Source organism: Schistocerca cancellata, chromosome 2 (genome assembly GCF_023864275.1).
Source record: "Schistocerca cancellata isolate TAMUIC-IGC-003103 chromosome 2, iqSchCanc2.1, whole genome shotgun sequence".
Lineage (NCBI taxonomy): Eukaryota > Metazoa > Arthropoda > Insecta > Orthoptera > Acrididae > Schistocerca > Schistocerca cancellata.
In genome coordinates, this window is record NC_064627.1 from 288,898,455 (window position 1) to 288,919,229 (window position 20,775).

Sequence of the window (20,775 nt, forward strand, 5' to 3'; positions counted from 1 at the left end):
TATGATATGAGATTTTTCTATCAATAATCGTATCATATGCTACACAAAAAGTTTATAATATCTTTGTGGGATTCTCTTGTCATATCTAGTGTATTTGGATTTTCGTTCTTACTAGTTTTATTCAAAATGGTTCAAATGGCTCTGAGCACTATGCGACTTAACATCTGAGGTCATCACTCCCCTACAACTTAGAACTACTTAAACCTAACTAACCTAAGGACATCACACACATCCATGCCCGAGGCAGGATTCGAAGCTGCGACCGTAGCGGTCGCGCGGTTCCAGACTGAAGCGCCTAGAACCGCTCGGCATTATCATTATGAGAGATATCTTTAGGCTGTTCATGAGACCTAACACATTATTCTTTGAACAGTATTATTCTGTCATTTCAATTTTCAGACAATCTTCTTGCTTACCTACCGCAAATATTATTTTTTGAATTGTACTGCTCCTGTTGTTTTACGGAATATCAATGTAGTCCTTTGGCAATGATGATGTAGGCCTGTAAAGTCAATAAACAAACTGTCAATCATATTTAAACTGTGAAAAATGTTTCTGGTGGGTCCAAGGACTTGAAAACTGAAATAGTTACAGTAGAAGACGTAAAACGAAATAAAACAATTTTTAGATGTTTGAATTAAAATTCCAGTCATTTCCAGGAGAAGGAAAAGGAGAAAATATACTGAAAGAATGAATGCGAGGAAGGAAGTGGAGGAAAAGCAGTAATGAGGGATTTGGGCTTTTTAGACGGTCCTCATGTGGATAAAATGATAAGAAACAGAAAACAGACATTTAAACAATAAAAACTGGATTCATGTATATTTCATTAACAGTACTTTATTATGGATGGACAATTTGAACATTGTAAAGTTACAAGGTTAGCAAGAAAATTGGAGCAATATGTGTATTAGCTTAGAATGAGATATGAATGGTGTAGATAGCTACGGTTGCAGCCTCTTGAGAGATAACTCGGCATAGCTGGCAGTGAGAGTGTCGGCGATCCAGTCAGAGTAGTAGGGGACGCTGGTGTAGACCCCAGGGTAGCCGGGGATGCCACATATGTCGTGACCCCAGGACACCAGACCCGTCAGCAGACCGCCACACGCCATCGGCCCACCGCTGTCTCCCTGCAGCAGAGTACACCAGTTCACCACTTGGAACACAGTTTCTCCCTCACTGATCATCTTAGCACTAGGAATTCACCTGTTCCATACCTAACAGTACATCTACATGTACATTCAGTTAATATTTGTTATTAATTTAGGCGCTACAGTCTGGAACCGCTTGACCGCGACGGTCGCAGGTTCGAATCCTGCCTCGGGCATGGATGGTGTGTGATGTCCTTAGGTTAGTTAGGTTTAAGTAGTTTTAAGTTCTAGGGGACTGATGACCTCAGGAGTTAAGTCCCATAGTGCTCAGCGCCATGTGAACCATTTGTTATTAATTTACAGTGACGGAAGTGGACAGTATTATATCGTGAAGCACCAGCCCAATATTTATCAAACTGCAAGCGGCGTTCAATAAGTAATGCCACATATTTTTTTCTCGGCCAGTTTCGATTGAAAAAGAGCGGAAGTTACTGTGGGACATCGTGGAATATTCCCACTTCAGTCCCTACAATTTCATGAAGTTTCGATTGGTGGTGGTCTACTCGTAACCTTCAAAGACATTCATAGGCGCTTTCAGAATGACTACGGACACCTGGCAGTGAACAAAAGCACGGTGAGTTGTTGGGAGAGGTGTCTGTCATCGTCCCAACAAGGTCACGCTAACCTGTCCAGCCTCCCGTGTGCAGACCTGCCGCACGCAGCAGTGACTCCTGCAATGTCGGAAGTAGTGGACACTCTCATTCGAGGCGATCCACGGATCCCAATCAAACACCTCGCTGCTCAGCTGGACATCTCTGTTGGTAGTGCTGACACACTCGCCTGGCGGAGTACTCTTAAGGTTTGTGGCCGCTGGGTTCCACGCCGCCCAACAGAAGACCATAAAGAGCAACGAAGGGCCTTTTGTGCGGAAGTGCTTGCCTGTTACGCGACTGATCGTGACAATTTATTCTCGAACATCGCCTCAGATACATGGGTTCATCACTTCGAACCGGAAACAAAACGGCAATCCATGAAGTGGCACCACACCACGTCTCCCCCGAAGGAAGAGTTCAAATCCACACCCTTAGTCCATATAGTCATAGCGACTTTGTTCTAGGCCTCTGAAAGGGTTATTCTGTTTGATGTTTTCCATTATGGTGCAACGATCAACTGTGAAGTGTGTTGTGCTACCCTCAGGAAACTGAAGAAACGAATTCAGCCCCATCGTCGCCACAAGAACGCAAACGAACTTTTCCTTCTCCATGGCAACGCACCACGTACAATTGTGCGCACCCAAGAGGAGCTCACGAAACTTCAATTGATTATTCTTCCTCATCCACCCTACAGGCCGGATCTCGCACCTTCCGACTTCCATCTATTTGGTCTCATGAAGGATGCATTCTTCGGGAAGCAGTACCTGAATGATGAGGAGGTTATTGATGCAGCAAGACGTTCGTTGCGACATCGACCCTTTGAGTGGTACCATGCGTGCGTACAGGTCTTCCCAGTTAGGCATTGAACCGAAATTTTAGTGAAAAACAAGGTTTTGTAGCCAAAAGAATGGAAATAATATGGTGCAATGGAATCCTGAATAAAACTAATCTGATTTCAGAAGATAATGCTACATTACTTTTTGAACAACCCGCGTGTGTGAAGATGTTCATCTCGTAACGGGAATTATACGGTCAGACATTCCGACCATCTGTAGCTGCTGCCTATCCTCAACATCAGCATGAGATGTGACCCCCACAGCCACAGATGCATTCTTGTATTAGTTTGAATAAAAATCATCAGCAATGGTGGCCGAAGACTTCCAGGATAAAAATTCAGCATAATTCTGACAATGGCCTTGTTGAAAGAGGGTGGAGGTGCGGAGAAAGGTTCAGGACACTGTCTTGCCCTTGTGGTAGAAAACTGCCCTTAAAGGTGGATGAACCAACAATTGTCAACGGCATGAGGATGCAGAAGGCAATGCAAACCACTGCATTAAAGGCACATAATATGTGTAAACAGCACATGTGGCCTGTAATTGAAAAAGTGTCAAGATGATTGATCTCTCCATTGGCAGAAGCTTCCGGACTAGTCCCCCATGCGGATCTCCGAGAGGAGGCTACCAAGGGGGAGGTGACCATGAAAAATAGATTGGATACCCAACGAAAAGAAAACGTTCTACGAGTCAGTGCAGGGAATGTCAGAAGCTTTAACATGGTAGGGAAACTATAAAATCTGTAAAGGGAAATGCTAAGGCTCAATATAAATACAGGGGGGCAGTAAGTGAAATGAAAAAAAAACAAGGTTTTCTAATCAAAAAAGTATATCAACAGCAGAAGAAAATCGTAAAATGGGAGTAGAATTCGTTATGAATAGAAAGGTAGGGAAGAGAATAAGTTACTGTGAACAGTTCAGAGATAGGATTGTTCTCATCAAAATCGATAGAAGCCAACACCGACAACATTAATTCAGGTATACATGTCGACGTCGCATGAAGATATAGAGAAAGTATATGAGGATATTGAACGAATAATTCAGTACGTACAGGAAGATGAAAATCTAATAGTCATGGGGGACTGGAATCCGGTTGTAGAGGGAGGAGTAGAAAAGTGGGTTATGGGAGAATATGGGCTTGAGACAAGGAGTGAGAGAAGACAGACTACTTGAGTTCTGCAGTAAATTTCAGCTAGTAACAACGAATACTCTGTTCAAGAACCGCAACAGGACGTAGTATACTTGAAAAAGGCCAGGATATATGGGAAGATTTCAGTTACATTACATCATGGCCAGGCAGAGATTCCGAAATCAGATATTGGATTGTAAGGCGTAGCCAGGAGAAGATATAATCTCAGATCACAATTCAGCAGTGATGAAGGGAAGCATGAAGCTTAAGAGACTAGTCAGGAAAAATGAATGCGCAAAGAAGTGGAATACAGAGGTGCTAAGGACTGAGGAGATACGCCTGAAGTCATTTGAGTCTGTAGATACTGCGATAACGAATAGTTCAGTAGGCAGTTCAGTTGAAAACGAATTGACATCTATAAAAAGGGGATCACAGCCGTTGGAAAGAAGAACATAGGAACAAAGAAGGTAACTCCAAAGAAACTATGGATAACACAAGAAATACTTCAGGTGATCGATGAGACAAGAAAGTACAATAATGCCCAGGGAAATTCTGGAATACAGAAATAGAAGTTATTTAAGAATGAAATAAATAGGAAATGCAGGAGAAATCGGAAGAGAAATGATCGTCGGTACGACATATTCAGCATATAGAAAAGTCAAAACAACCATCGGTGAAAGTAGAAATAAAGGTGGTAACATTAAGAGTACAATGGGAATTCCACTGTTGAGTGCAGAGGAGAGAGAGAAAGAGAGAGAGAGAGAGAGAGAGAGAGAGAGAGAGAGAGCAGATAGATGGAACAAGGGGGAAGACTTATGACGTGATAAGAAACGAAACAGGAGTTAATATAGAAGAAATACGGGTTCGACTATTGAAATCAGAATGTAAACGAGCTTTGGAAAACTTACGATTGAATAAGGCAGAAGGGAATGGTAACATTCCATCAGAATTTAAAAAGCCATTGGGGGAAATAGCAGCAAAACGACTTTTCGAGTTGGTGTATAGAATGTATAAGTCTGGCAATATACCATAGACTTTCGGAAAAAAAACATTATCCACACAAGTTTGAAGAGTTGAAAGAGCCGACAAGTGCGAGAATTACCGCACAATGAGCTTAGCAGTTAATGCATCCAAGTTTCTGACAGAGATAACAGAGAGAAGAATGGAAAAGAAAATTGAGGATGTGTTAGATGACGATCAGTTCGGCTTTAGGAAAGGCAAAGGCATCAGAGAGGCAATTATGACGTGCAAAATGGATCTCTGATGGTTCGCCAACACCGAAAAAGGTGCGAATGTAACACATAAGTACAACATCCGAAAGAACTACTTTTCCAACAGTTTAATGTGGTTGTACGAGCGTTTCGTGCATCACGAGAAGAAGACGATTAAAAGCACCATATTAACTTTTTTCCACTTTTTATTAATCCAGTCTTGAAAGTTTTTGGACTGACAGCCTATTTCTTCCCATCGAATCATTGAAATGCCCTGCGGGTGGTGAGCCAGGTGTTTGGGTGGGTCAGTTAAGAATCTGTACCTCCCTCGATGTTTTTGTAGCTAGATAATGTACTATCAGCGTAACAGAAAAAGATGTGAATAGTACAAGTTTCCTAAAGAGACGAACTATTTACTTCACCTGAAATTGTATTATACGAATTTACTTAAATTAAATACAATTCCTGAAATTTCCCCGTTTTAAAGAATATCTCACTGGCTACAGCCAGATGAAATCGACTTCTTGCCACCATATTTCGTCTGACAACCATTCGGCCATCTTCAAGTGAGAGTTTTGTAAGTCCAAGTGCAAAACACTCACCGGAAGATGTCTGAATGGTTTTCAGCCGAATTATCGCGTTAGGAAGTCGACGTCATCCGGCTGCATCCCGAAACTTCATGGAACATATTAAATGTACTTTAGATTGTTGTGTTACGATCAAATAAAAAAAGAACTCGAATAATATATTTACTGTTAATGTAATATTTCTAGAGCTGAAGTTGTGTTATGAAAATGTAGGACGCAGTTTGTTGGTGTAGAAGAGATGTAGCTGTATGACGATGAATTAGAAAATATGTTGACCGTAAATATATCAGAGCTGTAATTTTAGTTTAAAAATGAAACATATCCTGTTTACAAATGTAGAACAGACGCAGCTGTTGTACTGTGAGAAGAAAGTAAAAATCTCCACAATACATTGATTGTAAGTGGTACAAAGCTGAAATTGTGTTGTGACAATGTAACATGCTGGTTGTACATTTAGCAGAATTGCAATTGTATTACAGCAACATTATCAGCTGTATATCTCAGTTTATATGTCTCTTGATTTTTCAAAGATCGGTCTATGCCTGCCAATACATGGAGAGAGAGAGAGAGAGAGTGAAGGATCTTGAGATTAACCCCCCCCCCCCCTTACCAACACACACACACACACACACACACACACACACACACACACACACACACACAGACATAGACACACATACATGCGGGCGTGAACGAAAGCGATACACGTTTCCTGTTCCAACCTGCATGCCAAGTAGTTCTTCGAAAAGAAATAAATCTATATGAACACTTGCACACAAGTTAAAAGAATTACGAAATTGTGTAGTAGGCGTTCTTTCCCTGAATGACAGTGTCTGACACGATGTTTAAGGACTCGACTGTACGTAAATACAAGTGAATGAATGGGAAATTTTTACTCTCTTCCAACTTACGTACCAAACGAATCCTGAAAAATAATCAGTTCATAAGAATACGAGTAGGCACATAGAATATTTCATCTGATTCACGGCTGTGCACAGAGTTATTTACAGCGTTGGCCGTAAGTCAGTTGTCACTGGTAATCCGTAGACTTTGTTTTGCCTTGCATTGTGGCTAGTCTGTTGTGTCCTCGACTAGTGTGTAGTAGCCATACGTTAGTTGAATACTAACAGTTTGAAGTTATGTTGTTTGTTGCTGTCTGAGAAACAATGAATAGAAAGTTAACTACAGAACGGAGTGTATTTGTTTTGCAGACATTATGTGAACATGACTGTAATTACGGTGATGTTAGTGACTTGTTCGTGGAATGTTTTGCAAACATCCAACCTCCATCTCGAAAAGGTATTCGAAAGTTAAATCTATGATTTAAAGAGACTGGAAGGGTAACGGAGCTATACCATTTGGGAAGGCCAAAGTATGTTACTAAAAGAGAGAATGCTGATCTTGTTACGTAATGTTTTCTGCAATCAGCGACTAAAACTCAAAGGAAAGTGTTCAAGGAATGTAGCAAGCAAGAACAAGCATACGAAGGCTCCAGAAAAAGCTGAAATAAGGACTACTTTTTTTACTTCATGGCCTAAAAGACGATCCAAATAGGCATAAAGAATTCTGTGAGTATATATGCGCAGTCGGACAAAAATCTGACTACAAGTCTTACAAAAGCATTCTTTGGAGCGATGAAGCGACTTTTAAGGTGAATGGCAGAGTGAACAGAAACAACTGTGGCTGCTGGGATTCTATGAATTCCCATCTGGCGCTGGAGAAAAACTGTGTCTCTTTTTATGTGCAGTATGTACGCTTCAGTGTTGCTCTTTACATACTATAATTTTATTTGTTTGGGGAAGCCAAAATTGCTATTCATTATGACTGAACCATCACATTTAATTGTGTGATAAGTGCAATATAATACGCTTCTACTCGGGTCTGAGGATGGTCATTACCGGCCGAAATTAATAACGTGATTACAAATAAACATTGTATCCTAGACTGGAATTACAATAAAAGAAAGAGTTAAACTCACCTAGTGTGAGTGTATAAGCAGGGACTTTCCACAGTGCACTAATCGGGCCTTATTTTTATAGCAGTACTGTAAATTCCCCCTCCATGAACCATGGACCTTGCCGTTGGTGGGGAGGCTTGCGTGCCTCAGCGATACAGATAGCCGTACCGTAGGTGCAACCACAACGGAGGGGTATCTGTTGAGAGGCCAGACAAACGTGTGGTTCCTGAAGGGGGGCAGCAGCCTTTTCAGTAGTTGCAAGGGCAACAGTCTGGATGATTGACTGATCTGGCCCTGTAACACTGACCAAAACGGCCTTGCTGTGCTGGTACTGCGAACGGCTGAAAGCTAGGGGGAACTACGGCCTTAATTTTTCACGAGGGCATGCAGCTTTACTGTATGATTAAATGATGATGGCGTCCTCTTGGGTAAAATATTCCGGAGGTAAAATAGTCACCCATTTGGATCTCCGGGCGGGGACTACTCAAGAGGATGTCGTTATCAGGAGAAACAAAAGTGGCGTTCTACGGATCGGAGCGTGGAATGTCAGATCCCTTAATCGGGCAGGTAGGTTAGAAAATTTAAAAAGGGAAATGGATAGGTTAAAGTTAGATATAGTGGGAATTAGTGAAGTTCGGTGGCAGGAGGAACAAGACTTCTGGTCAGGTGACTACAGGGTTATAAATACAAAATCAAACAGGGGTAATGCAGGAGTAGGTTTAATAATGAATAGGAAAATAGGAATGCGGGTAAGCTACTACAAAAAGCATAGTGAACGCATTATTGTGGCAAAGACAGATACGAAGCCCACGCCTACTACAGTAGTACAAGTTTATATGCCAACTAGCTCTGCAGATGACGAAGAAATTGAAGAAATGTATGATGAAGTAAAAGAAATTATTCAGGTAGTGAAGGGTGACGAAAATGTAATAGTCATGGGTGACTGGAATTCGGTAATAGGAAAAGGGAGAGAAGGAAACGTAGTAGGTGAATATGGATTGGGGCTAAGAAATGAAAGAGGAAGCCGCCTGGTAGAATTTTACACAGAGCATAAGTTAATCATAGCTAACACTTGGTTCAAGAATCACAAAAGAAGGTTGTATACATGGAAGAATCCTGGAGATACTAAAAGGTATCAGATAGATTATATAATGGTAAGACAGAGATTTAGGAACCAGGTTTTAAATTGTAAGTCATTTCCAGGAGCAGATGTGGACTCTGACCACAATCTATTGGTTATGATCTATAGATTAAAACTGAAGAAACTGCAAAAAGGTGGGAATTTAAGGAGATGGAACCTGGATAAACTGACTAAACCAGAGGCTGTACAGAATTTCAGGGAGAGCATAATGGAACAATTGACAGGTATGGGGGAAAGAAATACAGTAGAAGAAGAATGGGTAGCTCTGAGGGATGAAGTTGTGAAGGCAGCAGAGGATCAAGTAGGTAAAAAGACGAGGGCCAGTAGAAATCCTTGGGTAACAGAAGAAATATTGAATTTAATTGATGAAAGGAGAAAATATAAACATGCAGTAAATGAAGCAGGCAAAAAGGAATGCAAACGTCTCAAAAATGAGATCGACAGGAAGTGCAAAATGGCTAAGCAGGCATGGCTAGAGGACAAATGTAAGGATGTAGAGGCTTATCTCACTAGGGATAAGATAGATACTGCCTACAGGAAAATTAAAGAGACCTTTGGAGAAAAGAGAACCACTTGCATGAACATTAAGAGCTCAGATGGAAACCCAGTTCTAAACAAAGAAGGGAAAACAGAAAGGTGGAAGGAGTATATAGAGGGTCTATACAAGGGCGATGTACTTGAGGACAATATTATGGAAATGGAAGAGGATGTTGATGAAGATGAAATGGGAGATACGATACTGCGTGAAGAGTTTGTCAGAGCACTGAAAGACCTGAGTCGAAACAAGGCCCCAGGAGTAGACAACATTCCATTAGAACTACTGACGGCCTTGGGAGAGCCAGTCCTGACAAAACTGTACCATCTGGTGAGCAAGATGTATGAGACAGGCGAAATACCCTCAGACTTCAAGAAGAATATAATAATACCAATCCCAAAGAAAGCAGGTGTTGACAGATGTGAAAATTACCGAACTATCAGTTTAATAAGTCACAGCTGCAGAATACTAACGCGAATTCTTTACAGACGAATGGAAAAACTAGTAGAAGCAGACCTCGGGGAAGATCCGTTTGGATTCTGTAGAAATGTTGGAACACGTGAGGCAATACTGACCCTACGACTTATCTTAGAAGCTAGATTAAGGAAGGGCAAACCTACGTTTCTAGCATTTGTAGACTTAGAGAAAGCTTTTAACAAAGTTGAATGGAATACTCTCTTTCAAATTCTGAAGGTGGCAGGGGTAAAATACAGGGAGCGAAAGGCTATTTACAATTTGTACAGAAACCAGATGGCAGTTATAAGAGTCGAGGGACATGAAAGGGAAGCAGTGGTTGGGAAGGGAGTGAGACAGGGTCGTAGTCTCTCTCCGATGTTATTCAATCTGTATATTGAGCAAATAGTGAAGGAAACAAAAGAAAAATTCGGAGTAGGTATTAAAATCCATGGAGAAGAAATAAAAACTGAGGTTCGACGATGACATTGTAATTCTGTCAGAAACAGCAAAGGACTTGGAAGAGCAGTTGAACGGAATGGATAGTGTCTTGAAATGAGGATGTAAGATGAACATCAACAAAAGCAAAACGAGGATAATGGAATGTAGTCGAATTAAGTCGGGTGATGCTGAGGGAATTAGATTAGGAAATGAGACACTTAAAGTAGTAAAGGAGTTTTGCTATTTGGGGAGCAAAATAACTGATAATAATAGAAGTCGAGAGGATATAAAATGTAGACTGGCAATAGCAAGGAAAGCGGGTCCTGAAGAAGAGAAATTTGTTAACATCCAGTATTGATTTAAGTGTCAGGAAGTCGTTTCTGAAAGTATTTGTGTGGAGTGTAGCCATGTATGGAAGTGAAACATGGACGATAAACAGTGTAGACAAGAAGAGAATAGAAGCTTTCGAAATGTGGTGCTACAGAAGAATGCTGAAGATTAGATGGGTAGATCACATAACTAATGAGGAAGTATTGAATAGGATTGGGGAGAAGAGAAGTTTGTGGCACAACTTGACCAGAAGAAGGAATCGGTTGGTAGGACATGTTCTGAGGCATCAAGGGATCATCAATTTAGTATTGGAGAGCAGCGTGGAGGGTAAAAGTCGTAGAGGGAGACCAAGAGATGAATAAACTAAGCAGATTCAGAAGGATGTAGGTTGCAGTAGGTACTGGGAGATGAAGAAGCTTGCACGGGATAGAGTAGCATGGAGAGCTGCATCAAACCAGTCTCAGGACTCAAGACCACAACAACAACACTGTAAATTACCTAGATATGAATCAAGAAGCGTAGTTAAAACTGGAAAGTATCAATTAATGTGCGCGTATCGGTTAAACACATTGAACGTTGTGTAAGCATTGTAGTCATTACTTTGAATCGTATCATGTAACACAAATCAACTAACAAAAGGATTTTCACAGATATGATAAAGATCAAAAGTCAAAGAGTAAACAGCTTTTTCAGAGAATAAACATTTTTTCCTAATTCACGTAATATTCCTCTAATCAAGAAATATCCTGTATTACACACTTTCTAAACCAGCCTACTTTCTTCTTCAGGTTTCAAGTCACCTCCGTACAAAATTTAATAGGAATCGTTTGAGTGGGTTAGTCGTGAAGACTTAATAGACAGTCACTTTCACATTCATAATATTAGTATGGATATTTTGATGAGTGGATTATCGGAGGGGGTATAATTGAATGGCCTTCACGATCACCAAATATAATACCAATGGAATTATCTAGCTGAGATATACTAAAAACGACATTTACTCCGTCAACATTGGTGGTGTTGATCCTTTGAAGGAACAAATTCAGTCAGAATTCGAGAACATAGAGTCTTGGAAGATTTGTGACAAAATTTGTAAATGTTGTTGAAAAGATGCAATGTTTGCTTAGAACAGCATGTAAACCAGTTTGAGCATCTTTTGTAATTTCATTGTACTCTTCATGTACGTCTGTGTTTATAAAAAATTTATGTTTTCAATTGTTTAGTATTACTTCATCGAACGCATTTTTGACAGCTGACGTATGGCCCACCCTGTATATTACACAGCTGTTAGGAGTACCATGTGTGCTGTGTTGTCGCGCGCATCCCTGGGCGTCGCTGTACACACAGGAACGAATACGAGGTATGTCACTTGTCCAAACCCGCATGCCAAACAATTATTTGGGAAGTAATCAATCTCCATACGTACACCATCAACACTGGATGGGAATAAAGTCAAATTGTGGCATGTTTTTGCGATTGCTTCTGTTCAGAATCACTTTTAGAAGCTAATTCTATGATGTAAGTAACCTACAATACAGGGTGAGTCACCTAACGTTACCGCTGGATATATTTCGTAAACCACATAAAATACTGACGAACCGATTCCACAGACCGAACGTGAGGAGAGGGGCTAGTGTAATTGTTTAATACAAACCATACAAAAATGCACGGAAGTATGTTTTTTAACACAAACTTACGTTTTTTTAAATGGAATCCCGTTAGTTTTGTTAGCACATCTGAACATATAAACAAATACGTAATCAGTGCCGTTTGTTGCATTGTAAAATGTTAATTACATCCGCAGATATTGTAACCTAAAGTACCTGAAATCTGAGTCATAGTGCGTGCGCTTATATCCGAGAAATTGTATGCTATTGACACAGTCCGATAAGCTTGTCACATATTCTGTCCGGCTACTCACGTTGCAGGAGTCCTTCCCTCCTTCTTCCAGTCCAGCGCAGATGTTGTCCTCTCGTACTTCGTTGTCTGGGTTATCGTAATCGACGTACATTTCAGCGCACTCCTTTGTTAGAATGAGCGGCAGATCTACGGCTTGTAGGATCGCAGGCAACACATAATACTCGTCCTGGAACACAAAAAGAGCGGTAAAGGATAAGTCGCCATGAGTAGTGCGTCAGGAAAACAAATACACTCCTGGAAATTGAAATAAGAACACCGTGAATTCATTGTCCCGGGAAGGGGAAACTTTATTGACACATTCCTGGGGTCAGATACATCACATGATCACACTGACAGAACCACAGGCACATAGACACAGGCAACAAAGCATGCACAATGTCGGCACTAGTACAGTGTATATCCACCTTTCGCAGCAATGCAGGCTGCTATTCTCCCATGGAAACGATCGTAGAGATGCTGGATGTAGTCCTGTGGAACGGCTTGCCATGCCATTTCCACCTGGCGCCTCAGTTGGACCAGCGTTCGTGCTGGACGTGCAGACCGCGTGAGACGACGCTTCATCCAGTCCCAAACATGCTCAATGGGGGACAGATCCGGAGATCTTGCTGGCCAGGGTAGTTGACTTACACCTTCTAGAGCACGTTGGGTGGCACGGGATACATGCGGACGTGCATTGTCCTGTTGGAACAGCAAGTTCCCTTGCCGGTCTAGGAATGGTAGAACGATGGGTTCGATGACGGTTTGGATGTACCGTGCACTATTCAGTGTCCCCTCGACGATCACCAGTGGTGTACGGCCAGTGTAGGAGATCGCTCCCCACACCATGATGCCGGGTGTTGGCCCTGTGTGCCTCGGTCGTATGCAGTCCTGATTGTGGCGCTCACCTGCACGGCGCCAAACACGCATACGACCATCATTGGCACCAAGGCAAAAGCGACTCTCATCGCTGAAGACGACACGTCTCCATTCGTCCCTCCATTCACGCCTGTCGCGACACCACTGGAGGCGGGCTGCACGATGTTGGGGCGTGAGCGGAAGACGGCCTAACGGTGTGCGGGACCGTAGCCCAGCTTCATGGAGACGGTTGCGAATGGTCCTCGCCGATACCCCAGGAGCAACAGTGTCCCTAATTTGCTGGGAAGTGGCGATGCGGTCCCCTAAGGCACTGCGTAGGATCCTACGGTCTTGGCGTGCATCCGTGCGTCGCTGCGGTCCGGTCCCAGGTCGACGGGCACGTGCACCTTCCGCCGACCACTGGCGACAACATCGATGTACTGTGGAGACCTCACGCCCCACGTGTTGAGCAATGCGGCGGTACGTCCACCCGGCCTCCCGCATGCCCACTATACGCCCTCGCTCAAAGTCCGTCAACTGCACATACGGTTCACGTCCACGCTGTCGCGGCATGCTACCAGTGTTGAAGACTGCGATGGAGCTCCGTATGCCACGGCAAACTGGCTGACACTGACGGCGGCGGTGCACAAATGCTGCGCAGCTAGCGCCATTCGACGGCCAACACCGCGGTTCCTGGTGTGTCCGCTGTGCCGTGCGTGTGATCATTGCTTGTACAGCCCTCTCGCAGTGTCCGGAGCAAGTATGGTGGGCCTGACACACCGGTGTCAATGTGTTCTTTTTTCCATTTCCAGGAGTGTATATTGGTGAGTGACTGCGTTGTCGTCGGCTGTCGTGTTGGAGAGATAACACCATCACAGCCTCGACAAAAAGAGTAGTTCTGCAGGAGCCTATAATTAAAGTTCCAGTTTCAAACCGCTGTTGTAAGATAACCATTGTTCAGAATGGCGTAAAATTTGTACAGTTTATGACTTACGCAGGGAGGATCGTCACGGGAAAAAGCGGCTGTTCCTCAGTTTGCGTCCGAGATGCCGAACATGTCTCCACGAAGAATCGCTCGCTGCTGGTGAAGCTCTTTTATAAGAATGATGTCTGTGTGTCAGTGGCTCTGCGGTAGTTTCGGACACTCAATGGTAGGAAAAAAGACATTGTGCGATGTCTGCTAAAGATCAGAAGAAAATGATAACAGAACTCAAAAAGATACGTTCTTTTGAAGTGCAGTGTGGCGCAGGGAGGAAAGCACCTGATCCGACGTCTGTCGAAGATGTGGCCACAGCGCTACAGGAGGGGTCAGGTGGTGATGTGCAAACATGCAGTATGTGGAGAATCGCCTGAACGTAGGACACGACTTGTGGCACAGTGCATAAAATCATACGAAGCATACTGAATTGCTATCCACACAAAATCGCCCATGTTCAGTAGTTGCTTCCTGCTTATCTTCCAGCAAGGCGAATGTTCGCTCTACAATTTCCCGCTTGCTTATAAGAGGACAATGAATGGCCACGGGACATTCTGTGGACCGACGAAACCTATTTGCGGTTCCAAGGACATGTCAGTACGCAGAATTCCAGAATATGGGCAACGGTAAATCGGCACTCATATCAACCGGCACCACTTCATTCTTCAAAGGCGATTGTGTGGTGCGGGTTGAGCGTATCGTTCATCGTAGAAAAGTATTATTTCGAGGAGGTAAATCCTGTGGTCCGGTTACCTGCACAGTCACCGGTAAACGCTACGAGAGCCATTTGCGCACCGTCATTCCAGTCCTTCAGCAGCGTAGATGTGTGGGTAGGATCATTTTTATGCAAGATGGCGCTCCTCTGCACACTGATTAGCCGGAGAAACGGCTTCTGCAGAGGTATTTCGGAAATGCTAGAATTATCAGTCACTCAGTCACCTTTTCCCTACAACATGGTCATCAAGCTCACCTGATACTAATCCGTGTGACTTAGGGCTGTGCGGTACTCTGAAAGATGTGTTCAGTGGTACAATTACGAACATAGCTGAACTGCAGGCGTGCATTGCGTAACGCATCCTGAACATGACCCCCGAGACACTCCGATCTGTTGTGGAACATACTGTTTCTCTATTCCATCTTCTGGCAAAAAACTGTGGACAATTAGAAACCGATATCATTTTGCTGTTTATGTGGTTTTTGCCTCCAGGACAACTAAAAACTAATTTCTACCATCCGATGTGGTACGACCTTGCCGTAGTGAATGGGGTTAGCTAACTAACAGAGGCACAACTGTTCACTGCCGAACTTGTGCAGTCGTGGACAGTGAACAGTACGTTTGGTTTAATGTGCAGTTCAAACCATAGCTGTCGTATTGCGATTCATCTGTCATTTGTAGACGATACCATTTACGTATGTAAGACGCTTAAAACGCCGCCTATTACTAAGATTTTCCTTAAATGTTTTTATTCAGTGACGCTTCCCCCTCCGTCAATAATGTGTTGCTCAAATTTGACGTCATTCTGAGCAGTGGTTCTCGTTTTGAAACTGGAAGTTTAATTATGTACACCCTGTACATCTACATACTTACTGTGCAAACCATTTTCAACTTCTAAATTCCCTCTCGTTTCTAGAAATATTAAATTTCATTAAATTAGAAGAAATTACATCTTTCGAAGGGAGAGAATGACACATTGTGCCTACTGCCTTCAGGATGCCTGAAGTTGTCTGCCACAGAAGACTGATAACTAGCGATGACAAGATGATGGCCGGCCGGAGTGGCCTTGCGGTTATAGGCGCTGCAGTCTGGAACCGAGCGACCGCTACGGTCGCAGGTTCCAATCCTGCCTCGGGCATGGATGTGTGTGATGTCCTTAGGTTAGTTAGATTTAATTAGTTCTAAGTTCTAGGCGACTGATGACCTCAGAAGTTAAGTTGCATAGTGCTCAGAGCCATTTGAACAATTTTTGAACAAGATGATGATGATGATGTTTGGTTTCTGGGGCGCTCAACTGCGCGATCGTCAGGGCCCGTGCAAAGTCCCAATTTTTACACAGTCCAATTTTTTCAAAATCCAAACTACCCACTGTCACAAATGATGATGATGTAATGATGAGGACAACACAAACATCCAGCCCCGAGCAGAGAAAATCACAACCCAGCCGGGAATCGAACCCATGACCCCATGTCCAGAGGCAGCAACACTAGCCACTAGACCACGAGCTGCGGACTAGGGATGACAAGAAACCTCTCCAATATGTAGATATAATTTATAAGTACTCAAACAACGGATCAATCATCATTTGCAAATACCTGATCAAAAATATCTAGGCATCTATTTGTGGGCATTAATGTGGAGTGTATTCGCCGTTATGACTGCGTGAACTCTGCAGGAGACGCTTTCTGAATGTGTGTGGGGGAATGGCAGCTCATTCTTCATCAAGAGCCGAAACCAACTTCTGTAGTGATATGGGACGCTCGGATCTGGAGTGAATTCGAGTGCTACCTCATCCCCAAGATGTTGCATTGGTTCCAGGTCGGGACCTTGGGCAGGCCACTTCCTTTCAGAAATGTTCACGAACCATTGCCTCACACATAATGCTTTATGGCAGGGTGGATTGTCATGCTGATAAAAACAGCCATCGTCTGCAAACTTTTTCCCTACTGTACGCATTACACAATGCTGTACAATGTGTTCATATCAAATCTTTAAGCGCAATTTTCGGACCTCCCCTTAACGACGGAAAACTCCTGCATGTCTGACACCAGCACGTCTGTGCTTCAGGATGGCACTACGTTGGTGAGCTAACGGGGTAAAATACTTTTCGGATGTCAAGGAAGACTACACTTAGTTGACTGCCTAGATCCATGGCTTTCCTGACGCCAGGTGATAAAAGAACGAATTGGGTTTCGCATGACGCTTCTTTCCGGAGTTCCTGCTGGTTGGCATTGAGGAGGTTTCTCTGTTCAGAATACCATATTATGTTTCATCCCAGAACAGATAGACGCCAATAAATTTGTACCGCAGTTTTCTGGATCACTTTTGCTACCTCTCTTACAGAAGAATATTCTTTAAAATTAGAAGCTGTGATCTGGTAAGACTTAACTGAGTGACGTAGTAAGAATCCAACGCACTCTCGATAAGAAACAAAATATCTGTACATCCGATAACAGACATATTTGCGGATGCAGACTTTGGAGACTTCACGTTCGAAGTGGTGCACACAGTGGATTTGTCACAGATCACATTGACACGAGGTGGGCACCGAGAGTGTTTAACACGATGGTTTATTCTCTGAACCGCGCCGCTGTTCCTATTGGGCAGATAGTCTCGTATAACGAGTGCATGGGAAGAATTTTGTATAGATACGCTAGATGAGGTACTTATATGACCTCATTTACATAAAACATATGTCTTACATTTTACTTTGGATGTACACTGAGGTGACAAAAGTCATGGGATTCCTCCTAATATCGTGTCGGATCTCCTTTTGCCCAACATAGCGCAGCAGCTCGAGTGTCAGGACCACCACAAGTAGTTGGATCCCTTGCAGAAATAGCCTGTATAGCTGTTCATAATTGCGAAAGTGTTGTCGGCGCAGGAGTTTGTGCACAGACTGACCTATCGATTATGTCCCGTGTCGGATCTTGGTGGCCAAATAATTCTCTCGAATTGTCCAGAACGTTCTTCGAGTCAATCGCGAACAACTGTGGCTCCGTGACATGGCGCATTGTAATCCATAAAAATTCAATTTTTGTGTGAGTACATGTAATTCATGAATGGCTGCAAAAGGTCTCCAAGTAGCCTAAAATAACCATTTCTAGTTCACGATCGGTTCAGTTGGACTAGAGGACCCAGTCCACTCCATGTCGACATAGATCACACCATTATGGAGCCATCAGCAGCTTTCACAGTGCCTTGGTGACAACTTGGATCCATGGCCTCGTAGGGTCTGCTCTATTCCAACTGAAATCGGGTCACATCTGATCAGCCCATAGTTCTACAGTAGTCTAAATTCCAACCCATATGGTGACAAGCTCAGGAGAGGCGCTGTAAATGAAGTCATGCTGTAACAAAGACACTAGCGTCGGTAGTCTGCTGCCATAGCCCATTAACGCCAAATTTCGCCGCATGTCGTAACAGATACGTTTGTCGTAGTTCCACATTGATTTCTGTGGTTATTTCGCACAGTGTTGCTTGTCTGTTACCACTGACAACTCTATACAAAAGCGCTGCTATCGGTTGTTAAGTGAAGGTTGTCTGACATTGCGTTGTCCGCGGCGAGAGATAATGCCCGAAATTTGGTATTTAGGTACACTCTTGACGCTGTAAATCTCGGAGTATTGAATTTCCTAACGATTTCCGAGATGGAGTGTCATATTCCGAGGCTAAATTCTGTGAGGCCATAATCACGTCGGTCACCTTTTCACACGAATCATCTGAGTGCAGATGACCACTTTACCAATGCACTGCCCTTTAATATCTCGTATACGCGATCTACCGCCATTTCTATCCCATGACTTGTCACATTAGCGTATAATTTCTTTTACGTAACAGCTAATGACAACAGATGAGAGTACATTTTTCTTTTATGGTAAGTGCTATAGCTCTACACAGCTGTACTCACCTGTTCGACGTACCCCCAGCCGGTGATAGTGCAGATGCTGCCCGCAGGAGGTGTGTCATTCTGCAAGGCGATTGCCGCCACATACGTCCCGTCCAGGTTGAAGCTCCCCGCCACCTGTTCAACACATCATGATCCTTCTTTTATTAAATGGAAAACGTACATGACGTACGAATGGATGGTTTCACGGCCATATATGCTGACTAAATCTCCTCGGGCTTCCAGCCGAGTCAAGTCAAGCCATGTTAGTAACATGTCCTAGAGCATTTAACCGAGTACTCGTAGGCCATTAAGAGGTGACCGTATATGGCGCTGAAGTGAACACCAGTGACGTCAGAGAAGAAAGAGCAGCATTACTACTTGACACTGAAAGGGTCTTCGACAAAGTATGGCATATTGGGCTACGCAACAAGCTAATGGTACACGAAAAACCAACATAGTTAAACTGATTAGAAATATAATAACAGAAAGATGCTTTTAAAAAAGGCAGGAAACGAATTCTCGGAAACCCTTAAGCCAGCAGAAGGCGTACTGCAGGTGTCGATAATACCACCACTATCATACAATTCAGGCACAGCAGACATACCACAGCCAACATGTGAGCCCTATATACGGACATGTCCGAAAGAACAGACACCATATCCATATAAGTATGTAGTTCTGGCAACACCGGTCATGACCTTCTTCTTCTGTGCAGATGCACACGTATTCCCCAACTCTTACGGGACTTGGTAAGAATGACTTCCACGAGTAATGAGTGTGTTGGGGTGGCACAGTACGAATGTAGTGTGTGGACTTGTAAGTAGGCTGTTTATGTTTTCTTATTGGCAACGTTACGTAGCGCTCTGTACGAAAATCACGGGCTGTGCTGTGTGCAGTCTGTGGCTAGTTTGCATTGTTGTCTGCCATTGTAGTGTTGGGCAGCGGCAGCTGGATGTGAACAGCACGTAGCGTTGCGCAGTTGGAGGTGAGCCGCCAGCAGTGGTGGATGTGGGGAGAGAGATGGCGGAGTTTTGTAATTTGTCATGAACTGTTATATATATTATGACTATTAAGGTAAATACATTGTTTGTTCTCTATTAATATCTTTCATTTGCTAACTATCCCTATCAGTAGTTAGTGCCTTCCGTAGTTTGAATCTTTTATTTAGCTAGCAGTAGTGGCGCTCGCTGTATTGCAGTAGTTCGAGTAATGAAGATTTTTGTGAGGTAAGTGATTTCTGAAAGGTATAGTTTAATGTTACTCAGGGCCATTCTTTTGCAGGGATCTTTGATAGTCAGATTGCGTTGCGCTAAAAACATTGTGTGTCAGTTTAAGCACAGTGTTGTATAATTGTTCAAAGGGGACGTTTCAGACTTACAAGGTGAGAATGTGGGTCTCACGGGAGGCGTGCGCGAGATAGTCCTTGCAGTCGCGCTATCATCCTCTGTGTCCTCGGTAGTTCAGATGAATAGAGTGTCTACCATGTAAGCAGGAGGTACCGGGTTCGAGTCCCGATCGGTGCACACACTTTCACCTGTCCCCGTTGATATATATATCAACGCCCGTTTGCAGCTGAAGGTATTAATATAATTCTAATTTCGTTATAAAAATGGAAGTCAAAGTGAAGGATACGCTACAATCCAACAAAATAACAACTACTAATAATAAGGCAAGGCATATTACACAATACGAAAAATCTGCAGACCGGAGAGTGTTGAGAACAATCACAAAATTATCAATGAACCAACAGCTACATTACACGCCACATTAGCAGAAAATTCAGTGGAGGAAAGATTAATAAAGTAATTGGAAACGTACGGAGGTAATAGACTCATCACCACTAACAACATCAAGCAACTTTTCCAAAAATCCCATTCCATCTCAACAGATCAAGATATGGATACCATACCCACGTCAGATCACGGCCATAGCAATAACACATCCAGGGAAACAAGCAGAAACAAGAACAAGCATTGAATACAAATAATTACAACATTGACAAATGCAATAAAATATAAAATAGAAGAGAAGAATAACAAGCGAATGCCACCCAGCTCCAGCTGCGATTTCAGAGGGTTTCCCTC

At 43.1% G+C, this 20,775-nt stretch overlaps 1 protein-coding gene across 1 annotated transcript in view; it reads right to left on the bottom strand.

The window, feature by feature from the left end:
* Nucleotides 1-941: 941 nt before the first annotated feature.
* The window catches only part of LOC126153392 (trypsin-1-like), a 173,398-nt gene continuing 153,564 nt past the window's right edge, over nucleotides 942-20,775 (bottom strand). Inside the window, exons 5-7 of the mRNA XM_049916068.1 lie at nucleotides 18,713-18,826; nucleotides 12,279-12,443; nucleotides 942-1,127 (exon numbers count right to left, since the gene is read on the bottom strand). Coding sequence (XP_049772025.1) covers nucleotides 942-1,127; nucleotides 12,279-12,443; nucleotides 18,713-18,826 — 465 coding nt within the window. The remainder of the gene's footprint in view (nucleotides 1,128-12,278; nucleotides 12,444-18,712; nucleotides 18,827-20,775) is intronic.